Below are 25627 nucleotides of genomic sequence, written 5' to 3'. Positions count from 1 at the left end.
AAAGCAAACTAAGACAGATGGTTATGTCATTAAAAGTCATAATGTTATTCAGCTTAATCTACCAGTCCGTCTGTCTCTCCCTCTTTCCTCTCCCCTTCCTTCCCCTCTCTTCCTCTTCCCCTTTCTTCTTTCCCTTCAGTACAATGGCACCTGCATCATCTGGCTATCCTGCAGAATGTTGTATTGATCCATTTTATCAGGCTGACCAAACAGACTGAGCAAAAGCTGGGCAATGAACTGAAACCATTGTGCTCCGGAGTAAGAAATGAACCATGTGGAAAATCAGGAACTTGTCCCTTCATTAAATGGTTTATGGACCCAGTATTCACAGAAGGGCTAAGAGGTCCCCTTCAAAGTAAAAAGAAAATTGCTGCTTTTCTCATCCCAGCAAGAAAGGAGAGAGCACAGCACAGTGTTTGGAGTTCTATAAACACTGAATTCTACTAGGGATATATCTGGGACATAAGTTTCCAGCTCTGCCATGCAGTACAGGAAAGGGCCCTAAAGTAAGTCTGAGCTGTGTTACAAGATCCTAGACATCCAGACTATGTGATCTGGCAGAGCCTACGGTGTCAACAATGTCAGCAATAGAAAAAAAAATGCATTTATAGACTCTCGGAGGGAGAATCTCAGGTGCCTGAGACTCTGGATCAAGAGCTAAGGTCATTTGAACGGCTTCATCATGTTATTCTAAAGAAGGAATCTTAGCTGGGCATGGTGGCACACTTCTTTAACCCCAGATCTTGGGAGGCAGACAGGTGGATCTCTGTGAGTTCAAGGCCAAGCTGGTCTATAGACTGAGTTCCAGGATAGTTAGGGCTGTTATACAGAAAAAAAATTTGTCTCCAAAAAAGGGGGGGAATCCTCACCATGGGACACGAGGTGATATGAAATGTGCTTTGGAAAGTAGAACAAAATGGCATATAAGCATAACATAATGGAAGATAATGATCCTCTCTTGGACATCTCCCCATAGATACATCAGGTTGGACAGCTAGTCATGTATATTACTTAATGCTACTTAGTCATTAATGCTAAAATGACTTAGTCATTGAATCAAAAATCCCAAATTTGGTGGTTTGAATGCCCCCCATAGGCTCATATATTTGAATACTTGGTCCCCAGTTGGTGGAACTGTTTGGGAAGGATTAGGAGGTATGGCTATGGAGGTGTGTCACTGAACTTTGGGGTTACAAAAATCAACCCCATTCCTAGTTAGCTCGCTTAGCTTCCTACTTGCAGACAAGGATGTAAGCTCTCAGCTACTGCTACAGCACTATGCATGCCTGCCTGCTGCCATGATCCCTGCCATAAGGGTCATGGATTCTAACCCTCTGGAACTGAGCCCCAAATAAACTTTCTTCTATAAGTTGCCTTGGTCATGGTGTCTCTTCACAGCAATAGAAAGGTAACCAAGAGACAAGGTGAGATACCACAGTGACTGCTTTTAGTGTAACAGAAGGAAAGAAGAGCAAAGGAAGAAATCCACAGAAGGAAGCAGGAGGAAGGGCACTGCCAGTGTCACCTAGCCCTCAAAAGCACCTTACAGAGTTTTTTCACTTGCCAAGGGAAAGTTAGTTAAGTCCAGACCTTCGGCATGATACCCAAGACCCATCATATTAAAACCAAGAGTAGGACATACCTCACAACCCCTATCCCCAAGCCAAGTCTAGCACAGTATACCCTAGTATGGCACAGACCCCATGACCCAATCCAAGAACTACAGGTTCAGTTACTGGAACTGCATAAGCCACCTAATGAGACTGCTTCCAACATGGGGCAGTAGAGAGACTAGCAAGACCCCCACCAACTGAGGAGCAGTTTATGAGTAGTAGCACTACTTGGAGCCCAGTGCCAGGCTCCACCACAGAAAAACCAAAGATCTAGTACCATGCAAGGACTTTCAGACAGAGGCTCTAGAACTGCCCTAGCACAGACATAGACTTGTACCTAGTGGGACAGAATCAAGTTTTGGCCTACATCACTCTGCCTTTGGAGTGGGCCTAAGACACTCAGGTGGCCTAACTTGGTGCCAGCCTCAGTGACAAAAGGGTAATCTCCATCATTCATTCCCCAAGCTTATGCAGGAAAGCTGTCCCCAGGTTAGTTCTCACATTTGTGGTTTCTTACACCTGTTCCAGGACCTGCGTTCGGGTGGGACAGACTCAACTCACGATTTGGCACACATCACTGCCAGCAATGGCAGGGGTGTGGGTGCACTTTGAGACTGTGAAGGGTGAAGGTTGTTCAAATGATGAGATCCATGTGTGACCCAAGTTAGAGTCCCTCATAATGGCCACAGGACTTCTTCTAGCAGGATAGCAAAACAACAGGCAACAAGACACTATGCACTAGATGTAGAGGAAGGGAGTGATCACAGTATCTGCCCTGGAACTTAGTGCTGGGATGGTGAAACAGAACAAAAAGTTACAGTTCCCCCTCCCATTGCCTACCTATAGACAGAGCCTTTCGACAGCCCCAATCCTGGGCAAAGACAGGTAGCCTCAATCTATTGGATCTCTATTCCAGTCAGCCTCACCTATGGTTGATTGTAGGAGTCTTTGTCCCCGTGTCCAGTAGTAGGCAGCAGGTAGCAGTGCAGGCCTTGGACCTGCCTCAGCACAGCACTGGTCTGGGTGGTGTGTGGACTCAGATGTGTGATGCATTTGATTGCATTGGTTGGTAGAGACCTGGTTCAGAAGCCTGGGCTTAGTCCATACACAGAATGATTATAGCCTATATCAGTTATTTTCTCATTGATCTAACCAAATCCCTGACCAAGACCTTTAAGGGAAAAAGCATTCATTTCGGCTCACATTTCATCATGATAGAAAAAGTATGGCAATGGGAGAGGCTTGGTCTGTGGTACCAAACAGTAATCAAGGAAAGGGAAATCCCAGTGCTCATCTTGCTTTTTTTCTTTTTGTCTTTTTTTAATTCAGTCTGGGACCCCAGCCTGTGAGAGAATGACACATTCAGGGTAGGTCTCCCACCTCAGACCCACCTTGGAAACTCCCTCAAGACACACACAGAGGTGTGCCTCCTAGGTGAGTCTAATTCCAATCAAGTTGATAATAAAAATTAAACATTACACATGCAGAACTGGCAGAATCTCCCTATGCCTTACAAAGTTCAATGACTATGGATGATGCACTGAGCCTATTCTGACCCCTAGGGATAGGCTGGTGGAGATGGACTACCCTTTCTGGGAACCTGTCTGAAACACCATTGTTGTGGGATATTTGTACACTGTATGAAGGTGTATTGCTGTAAAAAGCTGAACAGCCAATAGCTAGGGGTATAGGCTGGACTTCCCGGGAGAGAAAAGAAGAGGAGATGAATCGAGGCATGCAGGAGATGCCATGGAGAAGCGGGAAGTCAGACATATAGAATAAAAGAAAGGTAAAAAGCCACATGGTAAAATGTAGATTAATAAAGGCAGGTTAATTTAAGTTATAAGAGCTAGTGGGGCAAGCCTAAGCTAAGGCTGAGATTTCAAAATTAACAGTAAGTCTCCATGTCATTATTTGTGAGCTGGCAGCCCAAAGAAAAATCTGACTACGCAACATCTACAAATATGAGACAAACCAGGCCTTGGATGGATCTCATGCTGAAACAGTGACAACACACAAGCAGTAGGCTTAGGATAAATCCCGTCTAGTGCTGAAAGAATGGAAGTCAGCAGAAGCTCACACATACACAAGATAAGCAAGCTGCTAAGATCTCTGGAAAGGTGGGCACCAAGAAAAGCCATATTACAAGAACTGGAACAAATACCTAATTTTCAAATCCCATATGAAGTCTCATGGTAACAAGCATCAATAGGTTTTGGGAAGTTTAACCTTGCCTCATGGTCACAGCATGTGCCAAAAACCAACCAAATTGCAACCAGTAGGAAATTTGAACTTCAAGAAGACTAAGAGAAATGATTCAACACGCTAACAGAGAAATTTAATCGACAGATGGAAGTAATTAAAAAGTCACACACTAATTGAAATTGAAAGTGCAATAGAAAGCATCAATAACAGGATCAATCAAGCATTGGAATTAGAGGTGGTTTGAGTTATGCAGTTAGAACTAGTCCACCTATTTTACATGCCTATATACCTGGGCTATGTACCATTTTCTTGGGCAAAGAGAGGTTGTGAATAGAAAAAAGTTTAAGAAGACACAGGGTACCGGGTGGTGGTGGCACATGCCTTTAATCCCAGCACTTGGGAGGCAGAGCCAGGCGGATCTTTGTGAGTTCGAGGTCAGCCTGGGCTACAGAGCGAGAACCAGGAAAGGTGCAAAGCTACACAGAGAAACCCTGTCTCGAAAAACAAAAAACAAACAACAACAACAAAAGACACAGGGCTATCTGTGCTCGTTGACTAATAGTCCTCTTGCTTAAGACGGCCAGGAAAACAAGGGAGAGTTTAACAGCTGCCAATCAAGGAGTCAAATCACTTCATCACCCAACACTTGCTTGCTTAAAGAGATACGAACATGAAAAGGACTGATTACGATAAGGCTGAAAGAATTATTAACAGTGACAGTGGTTTTTAACAGAATTGAGTGGTGCTTAAACAAAGTTTAATATCTGCCCAGTGCCCCATGGTGGTGGGTCCCCCTCATCTGTCTCACCTCCATTACAACTAAAATGTATTAGCTCAAATATTTTAACAATTTAATAAACCATTAACAATGGACAAACACCTTGAACATGAAATTAAGAGGTGACACACTTACTGGTCATCCAGAATGTGTCATGTCTGTCACCAACTAATTCAAGACTTAAAACTACAGTGAAAGTGATTGTTAGTATTGCTCTTTTAAATATTAGGAAGTATAGAGTGTGAAGCAACTTGGATGAGTGGATAGTTTGTGAATAAATAATAGGATCCATGATTCATATAGTAGTGCTTTTAGTTACTTTTGTATTGCTGTGATAAGTATAATGACCAAGGTAATCTTATAGAAGAAAGAGTTTGTTTGGGCTTATGGTTGCAGAAGGAAAAGAGTCCATGATGGAAGGTTGGAGGGATGACCACTGGAGTACAAAACTGAGGACTCACATCTCCAAACTGCAATCAGGAAGCATTGAGAATTAACTGGGAATGGCATGTGGGTTTTGAAATCTCAAAACCCTCCTCCCAGTGATTTTTTTCAGCAAAGCCATACCTCATAAACCTATCCAAACAGTGCCACCAACCGGAAACTGAGTATTCAAATCCAAGTCTTTGGGGGCATCTCATTCAAGACACTACATACACTTCTTGGCCCCCATAGGCTCATGATCATATCATAATGCAAAATGCATTTAGTTCCACTCCAAAAATCACCATAGTCTTTCAAGCTCAATACTGTTTAAAAGTCCTAAGTATAGCTAGAGTTTTCCTGCCTGACCCACAGTCAGGACAAATCTCTGTCACCCTCCAGTCCCACAGCCGTCAGACCTAACCAAGTAAACACAGAGACTTATATTGGTTACAAACTGTATGGCCATGGCAGGCTTCTTGCTAACTGTTATTACAGCTTAAATTAATTCATTTCCATTAATCTATACCTTGCCACATGGCTTGTGGCTTACCGGCATCTTCACATGCTGTTTGTCATCGTGGCGGCTGGCAGTGTCTCTGACTCAGCCTTCCACTTCCCAGCTTTATTCTCCTCCTTGTCCCGCCTATACTTCCTGCCTAGCCACTGGACAATCAGTGATTTATTTATTGACCAATCAGCAACACAGTTGACATATAGACCATCCCACAGCACCAAAGTCTCTTCTGAGACTCTAGGAAATCTATTAATTATAACTCCCTGTAAAATCAAAAAGCAAATTACGAATTTCCAACATATAACGGCCTAGAATTTAGGAAGAAGGGAGAAATGGGAACATAGTAAGAAAATCTGAACCAAAGCAAGAATGAACAAAGCAATGTTAAATTCTGCTTCATGTCCAGTGTCAAAGGGCTCAGATGTCTCCGTCCCTCCAGCTTTTCAACTTGCAGTTATACACCTCTCACTTGAGATGGTTCACCTCAACTGATGCTGTTCTTTTCTTTCCTTTTCCTTTTTTTCTGGGCTTTTCTGAGATAGGGTTTCTCTGGGTAGCCCTGCCTGTCCTCGATCTCACTCTGTAGACCAGGCTGGTCTTGAACTCACAGAGATCAGCCTGCCTCTGCCTCCAAAGTGCTGGGACTAAAGTAGCACACCATCACAAACTGGCTGATGCTGTTTTCTTCTTTATCATTAAATAAATCTTCTTAATTTCTCATCTCCAGCTAACCAGCATCAATTATCCCAGCAAGACAAAGGCTTCCCTGTAGTGGGGCCAGTCTCCTGTTAATCACAGTTGTTTCTTCAGCCCTGGATGACCAAAATTACAGGGAACACATGGATTTAAGATGGCTAATCTCAGTTGTCAATTTGTCATTTGGGATCAACTAAAACCAAAGCTCCTGGACACTGCGGTAGGATTATCTTAATCAGATTTGAAAAAGGAAAACTCACCCTTAATCCCCTCCACACCTCCTGGTGGCAGCTCATAGAAAAGGGCGGGGCAGCTGGGTGGTGGTGGCACACGCCTTTAATCCCAGCACTTGGGAGGCAGAGGCAGGCGGATCTCTGTGAGTTCGAGGCTAGGCTGGGCTACGAGTGAGTTCCAGGAAAGGTGCAAAGCTACACAGATAAACTCTGTCTCGAAAAACAAAAAAAAAAAAAACAAAAAAAAGAAAAAGAAAAAAAAGTACTACCCAACGCAGGATTTTTATTCTTATTCAGACTGAAAGCACATTCACCTTAAAACAACAATAGAGAAGCCAGGTGTAGTGGTACAGGCCTTTGATGCCAGCACTTGGAAGGCAGAGCCCAGGAGGATCTCAGAGTTCAAGGCCACCCTGGACAACACAGTGAGTTCCAGGCCAGCCAGGGATGTATAGTAAAACCCTGTCTCTGTTTTTTAAAAAGCAGAATTCTTAGAGAAGCTCTAACAAATAAAGCTTGTCTGAAGATCAGAGGGCAAAGCCAGCCAAAGTTAGTCATAGAGGCCAGGCAGTGGTGGCTTACACCTTTGATCCCATGCCTTTGATCCCAGTACTTGGGAGGGAGGCACACAGGCCTTTAATCCCAGCACTAAGGAGGTTGAGATAGGAAGTGATGTGGCTGGGTGGAGACAGGAATATAAGGCGGGAAGAGACAGGATCTCGGAGCCATTCAGTCTGAAGATTTGTAGAGACAGGATCACTCCTTTCCTGCTTGAGAATATGGCAGTGGTAAATTTCTCTGGTGGCTTGTTCCTTTGTTTCTCTGATCTCTCTGCATGTACTCTGACATTAGGTTCCAGGTTTTTATTGTAAGACCAATTAGGTCATGCTACAAAACCAAGCCTAGTTTATAAAACGTTTGGAGATATAAAGATGTTGTTGTCTTAGGAAGAGATTTCCAATCACATTAGCAAGTACTATAAAGCTTAGATTTTGGTAACACTGAAAATCAAAGATTAAGGAAGCAGTATAATTGATGCCAGTGATGTGAACCCTTACAGATTTCACTTTCCAATCCTGTAAATTAGTCTTCTCCTTACCCGAATCTTGGCAGTTGGTACCTTCACCTAAGACAATCTATGTTACAATTTGCTTTTTTTTTTTTTTTTTTTTTGAGACAGGGGTTCACTATGTAGCTCTGGCTGTTTTGGAACTCACAGAGGTCTGCCAGCCTTGGCCTCTCAAGGGCTAGGAGAAAGCCCCACCATGTTGGGCCTTTAATATTCTTGTCATTACATCATGCCATTTATGATCAGATTATCTTCCATTCACTTGATTTTAAAATCTTGGAACTTAATGGATGCTAACATTTTGTCACTTTCTTTTTTCGCCAAACATACTTTTGGTAAAGTTTTTGTCGAAAGTCTGAAAGGGATCTCTACTCTTTTAAAGATCTTTATAATAAGGTTCTGTGGTAGAGTTCTTGCCTAGTAAGTATCTTTTTTTTTTTTTTTTTTTTTCCCTTTGAGACAGAGTCTCTCTGCATAGTTTTGGAGCCTGTCCTGGAACTCGCTCTACAGAGCAGGCTGGTCTCGAACTCACAGAGATCCACCTGCCTCCTGAGTGCACCACAGCTGCCTGGTCCTACTATGTATCTTTTTTTTTTTTTTTTTTTTTTTTTTTTTGACTTTTCGAGACAGGGTTTCTCTGTGTCACTTTGAGCCTTTCCTGGAACTCACTCGGTGGCCCAGGCTGGCCTCAAACTCACAGAGATCCACCTGCCTCTCCCCCACAAGTGCTAGGATTATAGGCGTGCGTATGTATCTTAACGTTAAACTGAAGAAAAAAAAAGCTAAGGGAAAGTAACTACCTAGAGCTACTTTTTACGGTAATAGATTATTAGTGTTGGACAAGATGCATGCCTTGAAACCTAGTTCACAAAATCAAGTTTCTCTATTGTGAACGCCTACCCCCGTCCGAACTATAATTCCCATGATGCACCGCGGTTATCTTTGCCAGAGTGTTACGTCTCATTTCCGTCCGAGCTACCAGAGGATTCTGGACTTTGTAGTTCACAGGGACTTCTATTTTCGCACGGTCTTGGTAAGGAGGGAGAGTGTGGCTAGCTGGATTGCTTCGACTCTGGTGTTGCTATACGGTATTATCATTAATGTATAGCATACTAGAGTCAACTCACTGTCCGGTTTTCACGAATTTCTCGCTCTGCCTTCACCCGGGAAGGGGAAGTGACGCTCTTCCGGTGTGATGGCGGCACGGTGGAGCTTTAGGTAATTACCGAACTCTGGAGACTCCGGATAGACAAGGAGCCAGAGTGGGGGCGGCGGGCTGCCAGATCGCGTGTAGAGGGCAGGGGCGTGCGAGTGGGTGCTGGCCGGGTGGCCCTCGCTTTCCTCCCGTGGCTGCGGTGTCTCCACCGGCGGCCCGCGCGGTGCGGTGTGAGCAGGCTGGGCCTGGCGCTGGTGGCGGGGAGTGCGCGATTGTTGGGCTTTGGTCTAGGTTCTCCCGGATATTCGGGAGCTCCCTGGACCGTGTCTCCCCAATCCCGGTTGCTGGAGTCCCCTGCTCCTCCCGGTGCGGTGCTTCAGGCACGCATCTCTATGGGCTCTCAAAACCGTGACACTTTCTCAGTCCGGCTACCCAGGACCCAGGGCTGGCATGAATAAACTGTAGTAAGGCTCTTGCCTCGTTCCCGCTGGCCAGCTCTTGTTACGTTTTCATTTATGGTTCTTAATTGACTTGACTGAACGAACCTTTGTCTTGTGCCTTAGCCCGAGTGCTCCCATAGTGTGTGTTTATCTCTCATCGTTAATCCTAACTCTAAACACCTGTACTATTTATTCCTAAGTCCCAAACATGGGTCTGCAGCCACTGCCCCTGGCAAGCCGCAGGTCCTGTGGTACACTTTAACAGCCATGTGCCAGCTATTTTCGCTTGCTGTAAGACAATTTTATCCATTATACCTGCTAACGTTTATCTGAGGTAAGCGGAGAATGATTTGGGGAAGCATGAATTGAGTTACTTAAAACATGGTAAGCCGCTGGAGAGATGGACAGGAGGTTAAGAGCGCTTGCTGCTCTTGCAGAGTACTTGGGTTCGGTTCCAAGCATCCACATGGTGGCTCACAACCATTTGTAATGCCAGTTTCAGAGGACTAGATAGCCTCTTGCTGACCTCTCCTGGCACCAACCACTCAGATTGTGCACTTAAAGTACATGAAGGCAAAACATCCTTACGTGTAAAAATGAGCTACATTTTTTGTGAATTGTGCACTGTATTTAATAGATTGCTTGCTTGTTTGTTTGTTTGTTTTTCGAGACAGGGTTCCTCTGTGTAGCTTTGCGCCTTTCCTGGATCTCGCTCTATAGACCAGGCGGCCTCTGCCTCCCCAGTGCTGCGATTAAAGGCGTGCGCCACCACCGCCCGACTTTTTTTTTTTTTTAAACCATCCCTAACATCTCTAACTTGTTCATGGCTGGCCTAGTCAGACTCAGTCGGCATAGACTACTTCCAAGAAGAAGTGGTTATTAGCAATACAGCTGATCAGAACTAGTGTCTTTGAGGGCTGTTCTGTCAAATTTCCCTTGTTTTTTAAGTCTGCGATTACTAACATGGGAGGTTGATGGAACACAAAGGCCTCTGATGGATTTCAACAACCCCCCAGGCTCATTACACTTTTTCTTACATCTCCCAGATGAACATGAGAAAAGACATTTGAAGGCTTACCACAGCACAAACTTTGAAAGGATTTTCTTAAAACTTAGCACATGGGTAGAGGAGTGGATTCAAAAGGACTTTGCCTCTTGTGACATATCAGTAAATCCTAGTGAACAGAAAGCAAGTATGGGCCTTCCTTTTTTAGGAAAAGCTTCAGTGATTAAAGAATTAATTAGGTAGTGTGAGAGACGCAGAATTAACTGATGTTTAATCTGTCTTTGAACCTAACTCATAAATGGCTTAAGCTAGAAAAAAATTCAGAAATCCCGTGAATTCTCTAAATCAGTTTATTAGAGTAGTTTCCTTCTAGATCAGAGCTGCTGTGGTGGGTGGTAGTGCTGTGTGTCTAGAGGCTACATTGTAAATTTCTCTATGGAGGGATTTCCTTTAAGCAGACTATGCTCAGGGGAAAAAAAAGCAAACCTCTAATGATCAGAAAGGTCATTTCAGTTCATTCTATGAGAGGTAGTAGAATATATTCAGCCCTACACTTAATTAGCAAAGTTGAGGACCAGATTGGATTTGGGGGAAGGGGAGGACACAAAGTAGTATGAAAGTAAGTGAAGACCTGTGCTACACTCCTGTGTTGGTACCATTAGGGTCTGGTTTCCTCTTGTAAGGACTGAATGGGCACAGCACCCAGTAGTGCTGCCATGATGCAGATTATGATGGACACCTCGGTTCCAAGAAAAATAAGGGTTATATGTTGTCAAAATTACTTGAGTCCTTTGTGGATCTGAGGTAATGAATAAAACCACCCTCCTCTTTTCAAACTTAATTTTGAATTGGAACCTGTTAAGTGTCTGGTACTGTCCATGATTGAGAATTTCAAAGATCTGCTGTATCCACAAAAAGCCTTCCATGGTTTAGCCTCATGGGTCTCTCATAGTCCATCTCATTTATGTTCAGTTTCTATATGATCCACTTATGCAAATGACTTGACATCATTTTTTTTAAATGTCTCTGAGCCTGTATGCATGTGGTCCCCTATCCAGAATGACTTTTTATGAATAATTTCTACTTGTTCTCAGGACTTGACCTTAGTACCTCCTGCTATCTCTATACCCCAGACTTCCTTTTCCAGTAATAATGTGTTTGTGGCATAGCTACAACATCTAGACATTTCTTCTCTGCCTTAAGGATAAGAACATTCACTTTTTGATGTCTTGTGTGTTGTATAATGTATTACCTTCCTATGCCTGGCCACTGTTTTACCAGAAAGACTATAACTATGCTGTAGCATCATCATTTTGGGGGTCCTGTATTGTGTATTTTTCAGTTGTTATAATATAACCTCAAAGAGACTCTGCACAAATACAAGCTTGAAAAAAATGAAGAAAACATTTGGTACATGATTAGAAGCACTAAAGTGTCTTATTACAAGGCATGTATTATTGAGTATGGTGAGGATGATGATTTTTTAAAATTTAAGGTCTTTGGTTTTGTTATGAAAATGGGTAGAAACCCGAGTTTAATGAGTAGATCAAGAGAAACTGTAATGATACCCTTTGTTCATGAATGAGATGCCAGGCTACTGAATAAAATTAAGCCCTATTCCCAGGCACCTAAGGCATGAGCTATTGGAGAATATCACTTTAAGGTGTGTTACTTTTGTTTATGCTCTGGAACATTGGTTTAACAATAGAAAGATGTGTTTGATTAAATAAAATTCACCTGCTGTCAGGAGGCTGCCTCAGCAGTTAGCTGACAGGAAGTGGTAGGGAGGAGCCAGGCGAGAAAGGATTGATAGGGAAGGAGGAGAAGCAGAGAGCTTTTTGGAGGACACCAGCAAGGAGAGGCGGTGAGCTACTTGCTGTTCAGCCTCTGTAGAGCAGAGCTCCACTTTAACCTTTGAGTCTTGAGTTCTTTAGACAGACAGAGGTTTAGTTAAGTTCTCTTCGGAGCTTTGCAAGAGTTGGAGCCAGCGGGAACAGAATTCCCTGCAGCTCCGTACGGCCATTGCGGCCTAATCGATGCCAGCAACTGAGGTGCAGTTGCTGATTCGGACCGTTGTGGCTTAAAAGGCAGCAACAGTTCATAAAAGGACAACAGTGAGCCAAGGATATAGTAAGCCAAGAAGAGGCAGGGTTAGGAGAATGAATCTTAAGTTCCAGTGATTCAGGGGATGGCAGCAAAGAGGATGCCCCTTAGGCTTTGTTCTGTTGGATAGCAGAAGGACTGCTACTGAGAAATTAATTTGTTTAAAAAAAAAATAATGTAAAGTGAAATGCTGTGGAAACAGACAAAGGTTTCTGTTTTCAAAATGTGTAAGGACTTTTGGAAAGTATGTGATAATCCAGAACGTGTCCTAATGGAATGTGCATTTAATTTGAAAGCCCGCCTTTCCCACGGGCAGCTTTACAGAGGCTTTAAAGGATAATCTTGCCCTCCGTAAATGGAAGGCAAAGTTTAGTATGCATGCGGAACTTAAACTTCAAAAATGTTTTCAGCCAGTCAAACTCAGCTTGCCTCTGAAGTGAAAGTGGAGTGGTCTCATGAGGGATCTTCTCAAAAAAAAAAAAAAAAAAAACCTGTCCACAGAGGCAGAGGGTGGGGAGCAGCATATTGGTTTCTCCTGCTAAGGGTGAATAAAGCCTGGGCTTGACTGACTGGGAGTGAACTGCCAGGTTTGAGATGGAGAGAAAGAAACGAGTTCCAGTTTGCACTGCCTGCTTTGGGAAGAGTGTGTTGGGACATCCATATAGAGGTTTCCTCTTGCTGACTGGAGCGCCATACAGAAGGCTGGGCTAGATTGAAATGTCAGCTGATCCTGGGGGTGGAGGTGCTCTTCAGAGAGATTATAGGGAGATGGAAGGATGAGGAGAGTCATTTGTTCTTACAGCATACTCGTCAGAAGTGTCCAGGTTAAGATTATAGTCTCAAAGAATCCACGAGCACAAGTAAAAGTACAACTTAGAGGCCGAGCAGGAGGCAGAGGAAGAGATGGGGTGATGTGTAAGCTGAGACTGGGGAGGGAAGGGGAAATGGCTCAGCAGTACCACATATGTAGCAGTGTCTGGTCCAAGTAGGGAGTTCTTTCTGGATTTCACAACAGGTCATTGTATAACCTGCTCAATACTGAGAAAGTAGGGACAGAAAGCCGAGGAAGAAAGTGGGGAGTGGAATTTGGTGGGGTTAAGAATAAAGGGCGTCAAGTCCAGACCTTTTAAAACCATCTTGGTTGTCTAGGGGGAGAGTAGGACCAGAGGATAGGATCAAAGGAATGGGTCATAATTTATTTTTAAATGGACCTGTAAATAAGTTCAACATGTAGATTTTTTATTATTTAAAACTAAAATGGAAGTCTAGAGGTAGATGGCTAGTGTATTGAAACAAAATGGTCAGATTACACTTCTTGTAATAATATGCTTTGGAACATATTCAGAGATCTTGTAGATCAGTTAAAAAAATCTTTTTGACAAGTAGACAGTGATTGTATCATTCACTCCTTAACTTTTATTAAGTGTGGACTAGCTTCATGCTGCAAGAAATGAAGGCAGATAATACTTCCTCCCAGTTGATAATATATAGTGCTCACTGGGCTCATTAAAATTATCTTTAGTTTTTTTTTTAATCATCTACATATTACTGTTTGGCATAAGGTGTCTCAGAATTTTAAACTCGAAGCTCTTTTTTGCACATAGAGTCAGAGACCAGAAAACTGATCAAATGTTTGTTAATATCTCTAAGAAACCAGCGGTATCCTCAACTGTCTATCTGTACAGCTTCCCCCTTGTATGGGAACACAGAGAGCACCTGATTCGTGAGTGACTTGGGAGCAGAACATCGAGCATAGGTCTGCATGTCTTTATTACAAATGCTTGCATCAGACCTGTTTTGACATTTGTGATCCTTCGTATTTTAGGAAGGATAGAGAGTCCATGGACTGTTATTAAGAATTTTCCCTCTGGGGTCCAGGTCAGCGTTTTCTAATGAGGCCCGTTAGTATTTCAAGAAGCACACTGACTCAAGATGGTGCACACCAGGTTTTGGTGTTAGGTCGTTTGTCACATGTAACAGAAATCTTGGTGTCTTCCGAGAGTTTGAAATGACCTGTGCCTACACCTGGTGGAGTCTTCTTCAAAAAGCACCAGAAGTATATGGTGAGCCCCCAAAATTGTGATTCTGTGATGAAGTCATTTCAAATCCATTTCCTTTTGGGCTTGCCATGGGATAAGTCCCTTACTAATGTTCACACGTTCATGAGAGAGAGAGAGAGAGAGAGAGAGAGAGAGAGAGAGAGAGAGAGAGAGAGAGAGAGAGAGAGAGAGAGGAGGGGGGAGGGAGAGGGAGAGGGAGAGAGAGAGAGGTGGGGGGAGAGGGAGAGGGAGAGGGAGAGAGAGACAGACAGAGATTGTGGCCAGTCTTCCTCTCATTACTTGGAAATGGAAGACATATCTCTAAGAATCCTGTCATACCCCCTTCCCTTTAGACATTTAGAACCAACTTAAGATTGTTCTTAAATTTTGAGTATTGTTTAATGTTACCATTTCCCCATCAGGCAACCTGGATTTTTTTTTTTTTTTTTTTTTTTTTTTTTTTTAGCATTATTCATTGGTAGAATGCAGAAGCACAGACTATTAGCAAGTTTTATGCCAGCTGTTTCAGTGAGTCCTCTAACATGGGTTGAACATACCCAAGTAACGGTGGTAGAAGTGGTGTGCTAATGGAGAGTTTAGAGACCTGTGCAGTCCTGCCCTCAGTATTTCCTTGAGTTTTGAAGGTTTGATGTCATTGCTAAATATGTCATTTCATAAGTTCTGGTTCACAGTTTGAAGTGTGTCTTACAAATGCTACTACATAGTTGCTTTCTGGTGCTTGCTGGAACAGAGGAAAATTGCCATCGTTCCGAAAGTACTGTTCCCCAGGAGTGCTGCATCTTCTATTGTAAAATACCCTCTCTGCTAGCGAAGCAGGTGTGCTTTTGCTGACTTGCTTACTCGTGACAGGGTGAGGAATTTAATAATTCATCTCAAAGTCCGTGTAGTGGTACTGGGAAGACCAGCGAGAGCTTTAAATTCTAGGTAAATTGCTCTTATTGAAGGAATTTCCAGTTAAAGTGTGAAGCTCCCACATTCTGAGCTCTCAGAACCTTCCTTCCGGTGTGTTCTGTATACATCTGGGCAGTGAGAGGCGTTTCTGTGCCTTTCTTAACTGCAGCAGCCATATACAGTGTTACTAGCTTTGATCTTTTCATTTTGAGACATGGAATGTAAAAGATTGTATGTGAGTGTCTGGAATTGGCTCTGGAGTGTTGGAAGGTACAAACAAAGGATAACACTAATCAGAAAGCTCACTAAAATAAGGCATTTTGAAGGGAAGTACATAGAAAATGGCTGTTACTGTAGATAGACAAGGAGAAAAGCCCTGTTTAAGAAGTCAGTGGAATGCAGAGGAAGGAGCTAGCTCTGGCACAGTGGGGGCACGTGATTCGTGTGCTTATACTGTGTCTGCACAGTGCATTCTAGGTGTGCTGAGTAAGTAAGAATTCCTTATTGAGGTTCAGAAAGAAGTATTATTATTGACATAGTTTTTAAATCTGCCACTTCAAAGGAGTGGACCAGCTTTGGGATAAGAACATTTTCTGAATTTTCCATGTTACATTTTGTCAGTTTGACATCAGTTTACCAATGCTGGCATGCATTTTCATTGAGGTGCACTTAGATGATTTGGGGATCAAGTAAATCTAGTTTTAAAGTTAAGGAATATTTTTTTCAACATTGTAGCTTAATTTAGTTCTGTTAAACTAAGTTGAAAAAATAAGTTTACCATTGCTCATGTTTGCCCACCAGAATTAGCTGAGACCCTGTTGCTAAAGATACCATATATCTTCATTGCAAAATACAGAAAAAACAAGATGGAAGTAAGCTGAAAACTTCCTCCCTGATGGCTAGGTTTCAGAGGGCTGGAACATGCACAGTTTGCTAAGGGAGGAAAGGAAAAAGTACTCAGATGTGAATCCTACAAACTTCAATACCAACCTGCTAGGCAGGATGTGGCCACTTACGTAATAATGACAGTCCTGGTATGGATGTAACCAGCCACTTTCAGATTGGTTTTGAGGCCCACTTAGAAACTCATGCAAGAAAGTGTAAGCCCAGTCAAATATCTGGCTGGAGAAGTCATGGTCCTTAGTGGGGGAACTTACTGTTTAAGCTAAGCAGATGTCATACTGCCTTCCATATGTTATACCCATAGACAAATCCGACTGTCTTAGTTAGGGTTGCTATTGCTATGATGAAATACCATGACCAAATGCAACTCGCTAAGGAAAGAAGTTTATTTTGCTTACATATCCTGAATCATAGCCCATTGAGTGAAGCCAAGACAGGAGTTCAAACGGGGCAGGAACCTGGACACAGGAGCTGATGCAGAGGCCATAGAGGAGTACTGCTTACTGGCTTGCTTCTCATGGCTGGCACACCTGTTGGTTTTAACAAAATCTCAATCTTTTGACTTTATCAATAAAAACTCAGTAGCCAGATGCTGGGGTGAAAACCTGCTAGCTCAGAGGGGCAGAGAAAGCACCCAGCTGATCTTCCTCCTTCCTCCACCAACATCATCCCAGAAATCTCCCTTCTACACCATCTCAAAAAACTCTCCTCAAACTGAATGTCCCTGCCTTCTACTTATTGTGTGTCTCTTTATCCATCTTCCTGACTCCCTCTTACTTACTCTCTATGGTTTTTCTTAATAATCCTATGTTCACTTCCTGTCAACTGGTTGCTTGTCCTGCATCTTGATCTATAGTTGACTTTATTTAATCCTGCTTACAATATTCAAACAGAAAGCCCTTGGCTTATAGGTGTGTGCTAGGGCTGAGCCACACCACAGCTAGAAACAGATTGTTCCAGTAAATAATGCAATCTTGTTTCATAGTGTGATCAAATATCCTGTAACACTTGACCTGATTTCTTACAAAACCAAGGACTCCCAGCCCAGGGATGACCCCATCCACAGTGAGCTGCACCCTCCCCCATCAATCACTGATTAAGAGATGCTTTACATTCCTTGCCTATACCCCGATCTTATGGAGGAATTTCCTCATTTGAGGTTCCCTTCTCAGATGACACTAGCTTGTGTTAAGCTGACATAAAACTAGCCAGGCACCTACTTTTGGTTTAATGAAAAGACTGTACAGTGAATAGGAGGCAAAAGCAGAGCTTTATGGCTTCTAAATGTGCTTTGAGTGAGTGATTCTTGAGTGCTGAGCCCTAAATAAAGCATTTGTACATTCTCTTAAAGGCTGTGGTGGGGGAGGGGGTCAAGAGAGGATGTAGAAAGAATGGAAGAGCTGGAACATGGGTGGACAGACCGTGAAATGTCATTTCCTGGCTGTGACCGTTTAGGCCAGGTTTCTACTTGGAATACTGATGGCTGATGTTGTAGTGAAGGGACTGGAATGAGCTCCCTTTCAGTGCTCTCATGTAAAAGAGACCAGATAATCTCTAATATTTCTAGCACTCACAGCTTTTTCCAGTTGTATGCAGTTATTTTAATACTGACTACAGTTCTTTGTACTCCCTGCATCTTATAATTCTTTCATTTTCCTATATTTTGTTTTATTTTTGTGATTTTGTTACCTCACATCACAAACTGTATGTAATTACAATAAAATTTTTGATTGGTAGGTCTACATGAATATAACTACCAATTCTTCACTTTATAGAAATTACTAAAATATATTCTGCATAAGGATATTAGAAGACTGATTAACAGCTGGGGAGATAACTCATTAGTAAAGCCCTTGCCCTGCAAGTATAAGGACCTGTGTTTGATTCCCCCCTCAGCACGCTTTGTAGAAAAGCCAGGCATGGTGTTCCTGCTTGTAATCCCAGCACGGAGGAGGCAGAGACAGTCAGATCTCCTGCATGGACAGGCAAGCCGGCCTTACCTCTTTGGCAATTCTTAGGCAGTGAAAGAAAGATCCTGTCTCAAAAGAAGAATGGATGATGCCTGAGGAAAGATACCTGATGTTTTTTTGTGGCCTCTACAGGCATGTATGCACACAGAAGACACTTAGTGCAGATATAGGTTTATTTAGAACCAAAATCTTTGTCTTTAAATGTGCATTTGTATCTGAAGCCTTGGACCTTTAGTAAAGCAGGTTAAGACATCTCAGTCTATCAAGTTACATTTCCACGTGGAGTACATTTCAAAGATTGTTTCTGCACAAACATTGACTCTTTCATTTATAATTGATATGTAAACATTGGGTATTTCCTTGATTTTTGTATATACAATACTTGATTTTGTAAGCATAAGTTTTCCTTGCTGAAGCATTTCAGTGTTACAAACACCTCTGTTTTTAAATTGACTTTACTCTCTATTTGCTCTTGGTTTTGGACGCTTTTACTGATACATGTTAGGTACACATCCTTTTGTGCAACTATTTAAAGATTAACTTTAAAAATTCAATTATTGTATGTGTTTTTACTACTAAAGGAAAATGAAGAGGTCAGGGGCCTGATACATGGACCTCGAGAACATGCCATTGCACACAGTTATTCATCGTTAACAAGCTGTGTTCTTGTTTGTCAGGTGACGTGTGGAGACAGAAGAAGAAAACTGCCAAGGAACTCAGACCTTTGAGTACTTGTTTTTTGAACCAACTTGAGGTTTTATCTGGTCAACATGAAAGTAAGTGTTTGAAACTTAAGCTAAAGATGTAAGCTGATAGTCAGTTCATGTCTGTCCCTTAACCAAAAACGCTTTTATAGAATTAAAACAGTCACATAGTAGGATGGTATTGTGTATACTCTGACACCACACAGTTTATGTGGACCAGGTAGGTATTGAGCAGAGGGGCCGCTGAGAAAGCATGGTGGATATTTTCTCTCTCTCTCTGTGTGTGTGTGTGTGCTCGCACAAATATACATAATACATGTACAGACATGTAATTACATACATCAGATTCTACGTAAATCATTTGAATGTGTACATGTGTCAAAAGGAATAACAAATGCTAGCAATGATAACATCATTCTCAAGGAGCATGCTTTCTGAGTGCAAGGCAAGTAGTTCCTTCCTTCGGTGAATCTAAATTCCTTCGTGACTGTCCAGTTTTTCCATATGTGGAAATGGACTTCTGTGTTGTACTTTATTTTAGACATTTGTTTATTCAACAAATGAGTGAATTGTATGTTACAGTGATTGTTCTCTACTGAAGATCTTACGTTAACATTACTATAATGTGCCAGTCATTTGTTAACTTGATCGTAGTTACATAATCCTTCTGATTCACGACTTCTGTGTGTTTGGCTTCTCTCTCTTGTTCACAGCAGCTGTTGCGGAGATGTGTTAAAAATCATTAGCACAGAATTGAGGCTGTCTTCCTAATGTAGTCAAAATAATTGCCTCACTTGTAAAAGAAAATGGGGATAGGACAATTGCATTATCTGTCTCCTCTTATGTCTCCTTTATCAGTCTGTCTTTTTCTCTCTCACATACATGATCTAACACATTTAATAGATAAATCTGTATAGACTCCTGGAATAGACAGTACTAACTCCTGAGTGTGAAGATCTTCAGTTCCTTGAGGCTTTCCTGTATTTTGTGTCCTTCTGAATGACACAGGAAATGTTACGGGCTCAGAGGAAATATGTGACTCATAATAAATAATTAGTAAACACCGTATTTTATGTTACTGTTGAATTTGGTGGATCTTGTGTGTATTTAGCTTAGGATCTTTTGGTATATGGGGAGTTTCTGGGGTGCAGGGCTCTCAGGCAAGCTGAGCAGATGCTCAGCAGTAGACTACAATTTCAGCCCTGGGCTTAAGGTTTTGGTATAAAGTTTTATAAAAACCTGTGTTGTACATATTGAACAATTTTGCTTCCTTGTGTTTCTTATTTTTTAAGATTTATTGGTTATGTTTGAGAGAGGGGGGAAGCGAGACGCCTCATGTTTTGAGGAGGCAGGGTACCTTGTTGATTCTGCCACTGTGCTGCCTCTGGCCACCTCTGAAGTCTTCCCCTCCCACACACCAGAGGAGTGCTGGAATTACAGATGTGTGCCACCCACTGCATCCAGTGGTTGTTTAATGTGGCTCCTAACAATTGAACTCAGGCTGTAAGGCTTACACAGTTATTATTTCTATGCCCTGCCCATCTCCTCAGCCCCTATTGTCTTTCTTGGCAAAACTAAATAATCTGTTAAGGCAGGGCCTGATGTAACTCAAGTGGGCCTGTAACTGGCTGGGTCACAAAGCCCAGATTTTAGGTAACATGAGTTAGTCTGGATGATTAAACAATGTTTTGAGGGCCAGCAAGCCTTGCTCTACCATGTCGGTTGACAGCCTGGGTTCAGTCCCTGGAACCTGGAAAGGAATCCTCCCAACTTTGTCTTTTGACCTCCACATGTGTGCCATGGAACATGTGTGTCCACAGTCTCTCACACACACACATCATAGACATACGTTAACATAATATTTAAGAGAGATGAAAGTTTTAAATCATTTCTAAAGTACTGCTGATTTGCGGGGCCACTTATCATTGTGTATATATTTCTAACATAACCAGTTTTGAAGCATTTCTTCCTTCTTTTCTCTTTGGAAGCACTCCTCTGGTCACGACAGAAGGGAGAGCCACAGTGCATACCACCGGAACTCCTCCCCAGAAGACAGGTAATTGCTCTGTGTGTGCCAAGTGTGAATTTCATGTCTTCATTGATTTAGTTCTTTGATTAAGGTGGACATTGAAGTGCTGTTTTGCTGTTATGATATGCTTATATAGTCACACAGCTTTTTATAGTTAAATTGTTATGTACATCAGCATAATTATAAGATAAGCAATCTAGAAATAGTACCAGTAATGTGTATCATTTATGTTTATTAGTACTACAGCAGTGTCACTTACTAAGTGAGGACCATTAACATAATTCCTAACGGAGAAGCACCCAATTTCTTATGCACTATATTCCTACTCCATTCTGCCAAATATCTCCCAGGACCTTTGCTTTAGGATCTTAGATTGTGACCACTTACTGCCCTTACCAGTCCCCTGTCTCTGTCAACCCTCAGACATACAGTGTAAGGTAATTGTAGATATGTATATAAAACACAAATTATATTGCCATATAGGTTATATATTTATATATAAAATTTATATATAAAAAGTGTTCTCTGGCTTTACTGAGTTTTAAGAGCAAACAGTGAATTTACTGGGATCCACCTTGTTCGTTTGTTCAGTGTTCCCAGCACTGCAGGTTCCAGAATACCATCCAGTGGTTATAGTGCTTGGAGTAGAGTTCACTAGAACACGCAGTGATTGACGCTGGTCTCGTTCGTCGTTCAGGGTTGCTGTGAGGAGGTCTTTGTAAAATAGCCTCTTGCTGCCCATTATGTGTAATTTCCAGATTGATTCCTTCACTAAGGGCAGTGTGAATATGGATGAGGAAATTTGGCTAAGTTAATTCCAGGAGTTGTTTTGCTGTGTCCATGATGGAAGCTTTTGCAATTCAGAATGCTTATGTTTGGTCCAGTGTAGGAGTATCAAGTCTCATGTGGCCCTCCGCCGTAAGTGAGGCATGCAGACTAAGTTTCCGCTTTAAAAATAGAAGTTAATAGTTCAAAAACATTTCATTAAAGTTTCTGTGTGGGTAGCATCTGCACAGTGAGAACCAGCTAGGTCACTGTAGGGAAGTGACTGCATCAGCTGATGCACACAGCTTCTCTCAGTGGTGCTGAGCACTTCCTGCTACAGCTGTTGTCTGGGAGCATGCCACATGCAGATCACAGGGAGAGTTTCCAACATCCTCTTTGCGGCTAGTTGGGGGTTATATCCGAAATACTTTGAAGACAGTATAGTTTTTCAAAGTGAAGTGAACAGACCGAAACACTTGCATTGAAGGAAAGCAACTGAAGATGGCCTTTCTACATCATCTTAATAACCAGGGGCTCTGAGACTTCTAATAAAAACAGCAGTTCTTCAAGTGACAGTTTCAACTCTTAGATTTTTATAATACATTTGTACTTCAATTTAACATTATGAAAATAAGCTCTTGTTTCTTCTTTGCACAATTTACCAAATACATCACAGTTTGTCTTAATTTTCATGCCACGTTTTCTGACTTAGAAGCATATGTTCATCTCCAGTATAAACATTTGAAAGTATGTTGGTTGGCTTTTTCAAGAGTCCAGTCAGATTTAAACTCTTGGTTCAACTATTGCAATGCTGGATTCTTCACTATTTCATGACAGTATCATCTTGGTTTTGCTCAGTTTTGCAGTATTTTTTAGTTGAAGAATGTCATCCTCTTCTGGGTTTTTTTTTTTTTTGTGATGGTTTCTCTGTGTAACCCTGGCTGTCTTAGAACTCACAGAGATCCACTTGCCTCTGCCCCCCAAGTGCTGGAACTAGAGGCGTGTGCCTGGCTGTCATCCTCCCTCTAATTTGCTTGCTTCCAGGCTAAAGCTTATTTTGAGCCTTGAGCCGTGGAGTAAGATATCTTTCTCTGTGAGGGATTACTTTACCATCCTTGTAGAGCCCCTCAGAGGTTTCCTAGTTAGAACTTACTCAGGGTCTGAGAATCTGAGCTTGCTTTACCCAGCAGGACTGTATAAGGGGATGATTTGGCTACAGGCCTGGTTACCAGGTGTTTGGGAGGGTCTACACTTGGCTGTGTGGTGTGCTTTGATCTAGTAAGGGGGAAATCTTTTGCCCCGCCCCTTTGAAGAGACAGAAGGGACCGGTGGATTTTGATCCAGGTGCTCCCGAAGCTGTCCTGTGTTTCTGTCTCTCTGCCCTCCGCTCTCTTTCTATCTAAAAGTTTCTTATCCCTCTCTCCTCCTCATAGGAACCCTTTAAAAGGTGGGAGCTGGCCTCCCACACATCCTGAACCACTTTCATTTCCTGTGGTCTCACTCATTCTATGTGTAGGTCATTGTAAGAATGCTTTTATGTTTTATCCATCCTCCCACCCCATTTTTCAGAAGTAGGGACCAAGAAAAACACAGAGAAAGGAAAAGGTCCCGGAAATCCCCATCTCCTGGAAGAAGAAGCCCAGAACAAGCAGTCACCCAGAGTTCGACTCAGGAAGAACCTGCCATGAAGAAGAGGAAGGATGAGCAGGATCCACTGCTTACCCGAACTGGGGGAGCGTATATTCCTCCTGCAAAGCTCAGAATGATGCAGGAACAAATTACAGATAAGAACAGGTATGTTGATATGCTGCCTCTCCAAAGCAGAAATAGCCTCATTGAACAAGGAGTAGTCTCATTAGCGTTCACTGTTAAGAATATACTTAGTTTGCCCTGCTAGAGACCAAAAAGTACAGCCTCTTGTCTTTTTGACTTCAGAAATTCCTTTGGAGCTTGCTCTGATATTAATTCATAACTTTTATGTTTCTGTGTGTGTGTGTGTGTGTGTGTGTGTGTGTGTGTGTGTGTGTGTGTGTGTGTGTGTGTATGGCTTTTTGAGTGTTGAGTGTTAGTCCTCAGGCACTGTCTTTTATTTGTTTATTTTTTGGAGTCTGGTTTTCTCAGTGGCTTGAAACTTGCCAAGTAGGTTAGGCTGGTGGACCAACAAGCCCCAGGGATGCACCTGTCTCTGTAATACTGTACCTATTACAAGGATTGTGTACCGAGCCAGGCATTTTTTACATGGACTTGAAGATTGAACTTAGGTCCTTGTGTTTCTGTTTGTGTGTCATAGGGCTTGACAGTGATCTTTGAAATGTAATACTGGGGAGGGTTTTAGCGATGACTTCCTTAATGCATACTTCCTTATCATCTAGGCATTTGGTTTTTACAAAGGTAGCATTGGGGAATTAGTGGAAAGTATTCACTTTTCCCAATCCAGTCCAAAGCAGATTATTTAGTCGTGAAAGAAAAATGTTATTGATTGAATTCTTGCACCATGGCAGGTACAATAGGCAGGGAAGAGTTAGCAGCATACCCAGCTTTAAGCAGTTCTGGGAGATAATTCACATTACTAGAGGTCTGTCCATGGTCAGAAGGTACAAGTAGGAAGGAAGGAGGAGTCTGTAGATTTTACTTTGAATTGATCCCTGATGAGGTGAAGTGACAGTGCCCGAGTTAGTGAAAGTAACTGTGCTTGATGTTTTCCAGTTTCCTTGGAGGCTGTGCTTACATGCTGGTCTCACATCTTACTGAGTCACAGACATGTTTCTCTAGAGATAGTGACGTATCCAAGGTGTGCAGAGTGGGACAGTGCATCTCCTCTGCCATAGCTGAGTGCAGTAAGCAGTTAAGAGTTTGACTGATAGAGAATTTTGAAGCAACAACAAAATATTAATTGCAAGTGCGCGTCTGTAAATCTGCCTCTTCTCCTCATGCGTACTGACAGTTTTAAACAATGTCAGGGACCTAATAACCCACCAAACACTGTTCTCACTGCTCTACTTCGAAGGGACTGTAGCTTCCTGGATAGAATTTAGGCAGTCTGGCCACGAATCTGGATTGGGGAAAATGCATTTTATTTTTTATTAATCTCCAACTAAAGTTTAGCATTTCTTTCTATTGGGATTGTAACTCTATATAATGTATAGTCTTAATCCATTAGTTACAGTTACTGTGAAATACTGTATATGGCCATACTACTTGAAATTAAAATCAATACTTAGCCTCCTACCACTTCTTGCTACTTCATGTCTGAAGACACTCAGAGCATACTGTATCAAGCATGTTCTTTTCATGTTTTGAGGATTCTTTCAGTATCTGTTGTAACTTTTGTAATATATGCATGTCAGGAAGCCTACTGGTTTCATTAGACTCTAAGAGAAGTATATGGGGAATCATGACTTATTTCATACAACATTAAATTCCAAGAGAAGTAATTCTAAAAACTGTAAGATTCTTAGAGCTTTAAAAGACCTTGGGCATTATCAAGCTTAATGTAAAAAAAAAAGAAAAAACAAGTGACGCTTAAATGCCCAAATGTAAGTTAAAAACAGTGTAGCCATCTAGCCTTCACTGGAATGCAGCTCCCAAATAGCTGCTACATAAAAGGAGGTCTTTAAATGCTATGGCAATGTCTCAGCTCCAAGGTCCCTTGTTTGTGACTTTCCCTTTTTTTGGTCATTTTTTAGCTTAGCATACCAGAGGATGAGCTGGGAGGCCCTGAAGAAGTCAATTAATGGTCTTATCAACAAAGTCAACATTTCCAATATTAGTATTATTATCCAGGAGCTACTCCAGGAAAATATAGTCAGAGGGAGGTAAGTACTGGTCATTTACCTGGTATATCTCATAGTAAGTTTCCAAAGAAACATAATTTCTCTGTGAACAATAAGCATTTGTTTGTTATGCTATTGTATTTCAAAGGTACTTGTGAACGTTTATTGAAAATGCAGTTCTTTTACATTGTAGGCTATTAAATAACTTACACCATATTGTTCAAGGTTTATAGAGTCAGTGATTTTTGAGATTTGATATCACAGCATAATTTTGCACAAACATTTACTAAATG

General features: G+C 42.0%; 1 protein-coding gene across 3 annotated transcripts in view; it reads left to right on the top strand.

Annotated features, from left to right (window-relative positions):
• Positions 1 to 8579: 8579 nt before the first annotated feature.
• Cwc22 (CWC22 spliceosome associated protein homolog) overlaps positions 8580 to 25627 on the top strand; it is a 41678-nt gene continuing 24630 nt past the window's right edge. Inside the window, exons 1-5 of one of the 3 annotated variants that reach the window (XM_052724334.1) lie at positions 8580 to 8752; positions 18741 to 18839; positions 20756 to 20823; positions 23134 to 23355; positions 25248 to 25376. In XM_052724334.1, the coding sequence (XP_052580294.1) occupies positions 18834 to 18839; positions 20756 to 20823; positions 23134 to 23355; positions 25248 to 25376 (425 nt within the window). In that variant the 5' untranslated portion in view covers positions 8580 to 8752; positions 18741 to 18833. Of the gene's footprint in view, positions 8753 to 8816; positions 9465 to 18740; positions 18840 to 20755; positions 20824 to 23130; positions 23356 to 25247; positions 25377 to 25627 lie in introns of those variants that run through there. The other 2 variants (XM_052724331.1, XM_052724332.1) reach the window with 2 other exon arrangements.

This window comes from Peromyscus californicus, unplaced genomic scaffold (genome assembly GCF_007827085.1).
Source record: "Peromyscus californicus insignis strain IS unplaced genomic scaffold, ASM782708v3 Scaffold_7__1_contigs__length_154581171, whole genome shotgun sequence".
NCBI lineage: Eukaryota > Metazoa > Chordata > Mammalia > Rodentia > Cricetidae > Peromyscus > Peromyscus californicus.
This window is presented reverse-complemented; position numbering and strand designations above follow the sequence as displayed.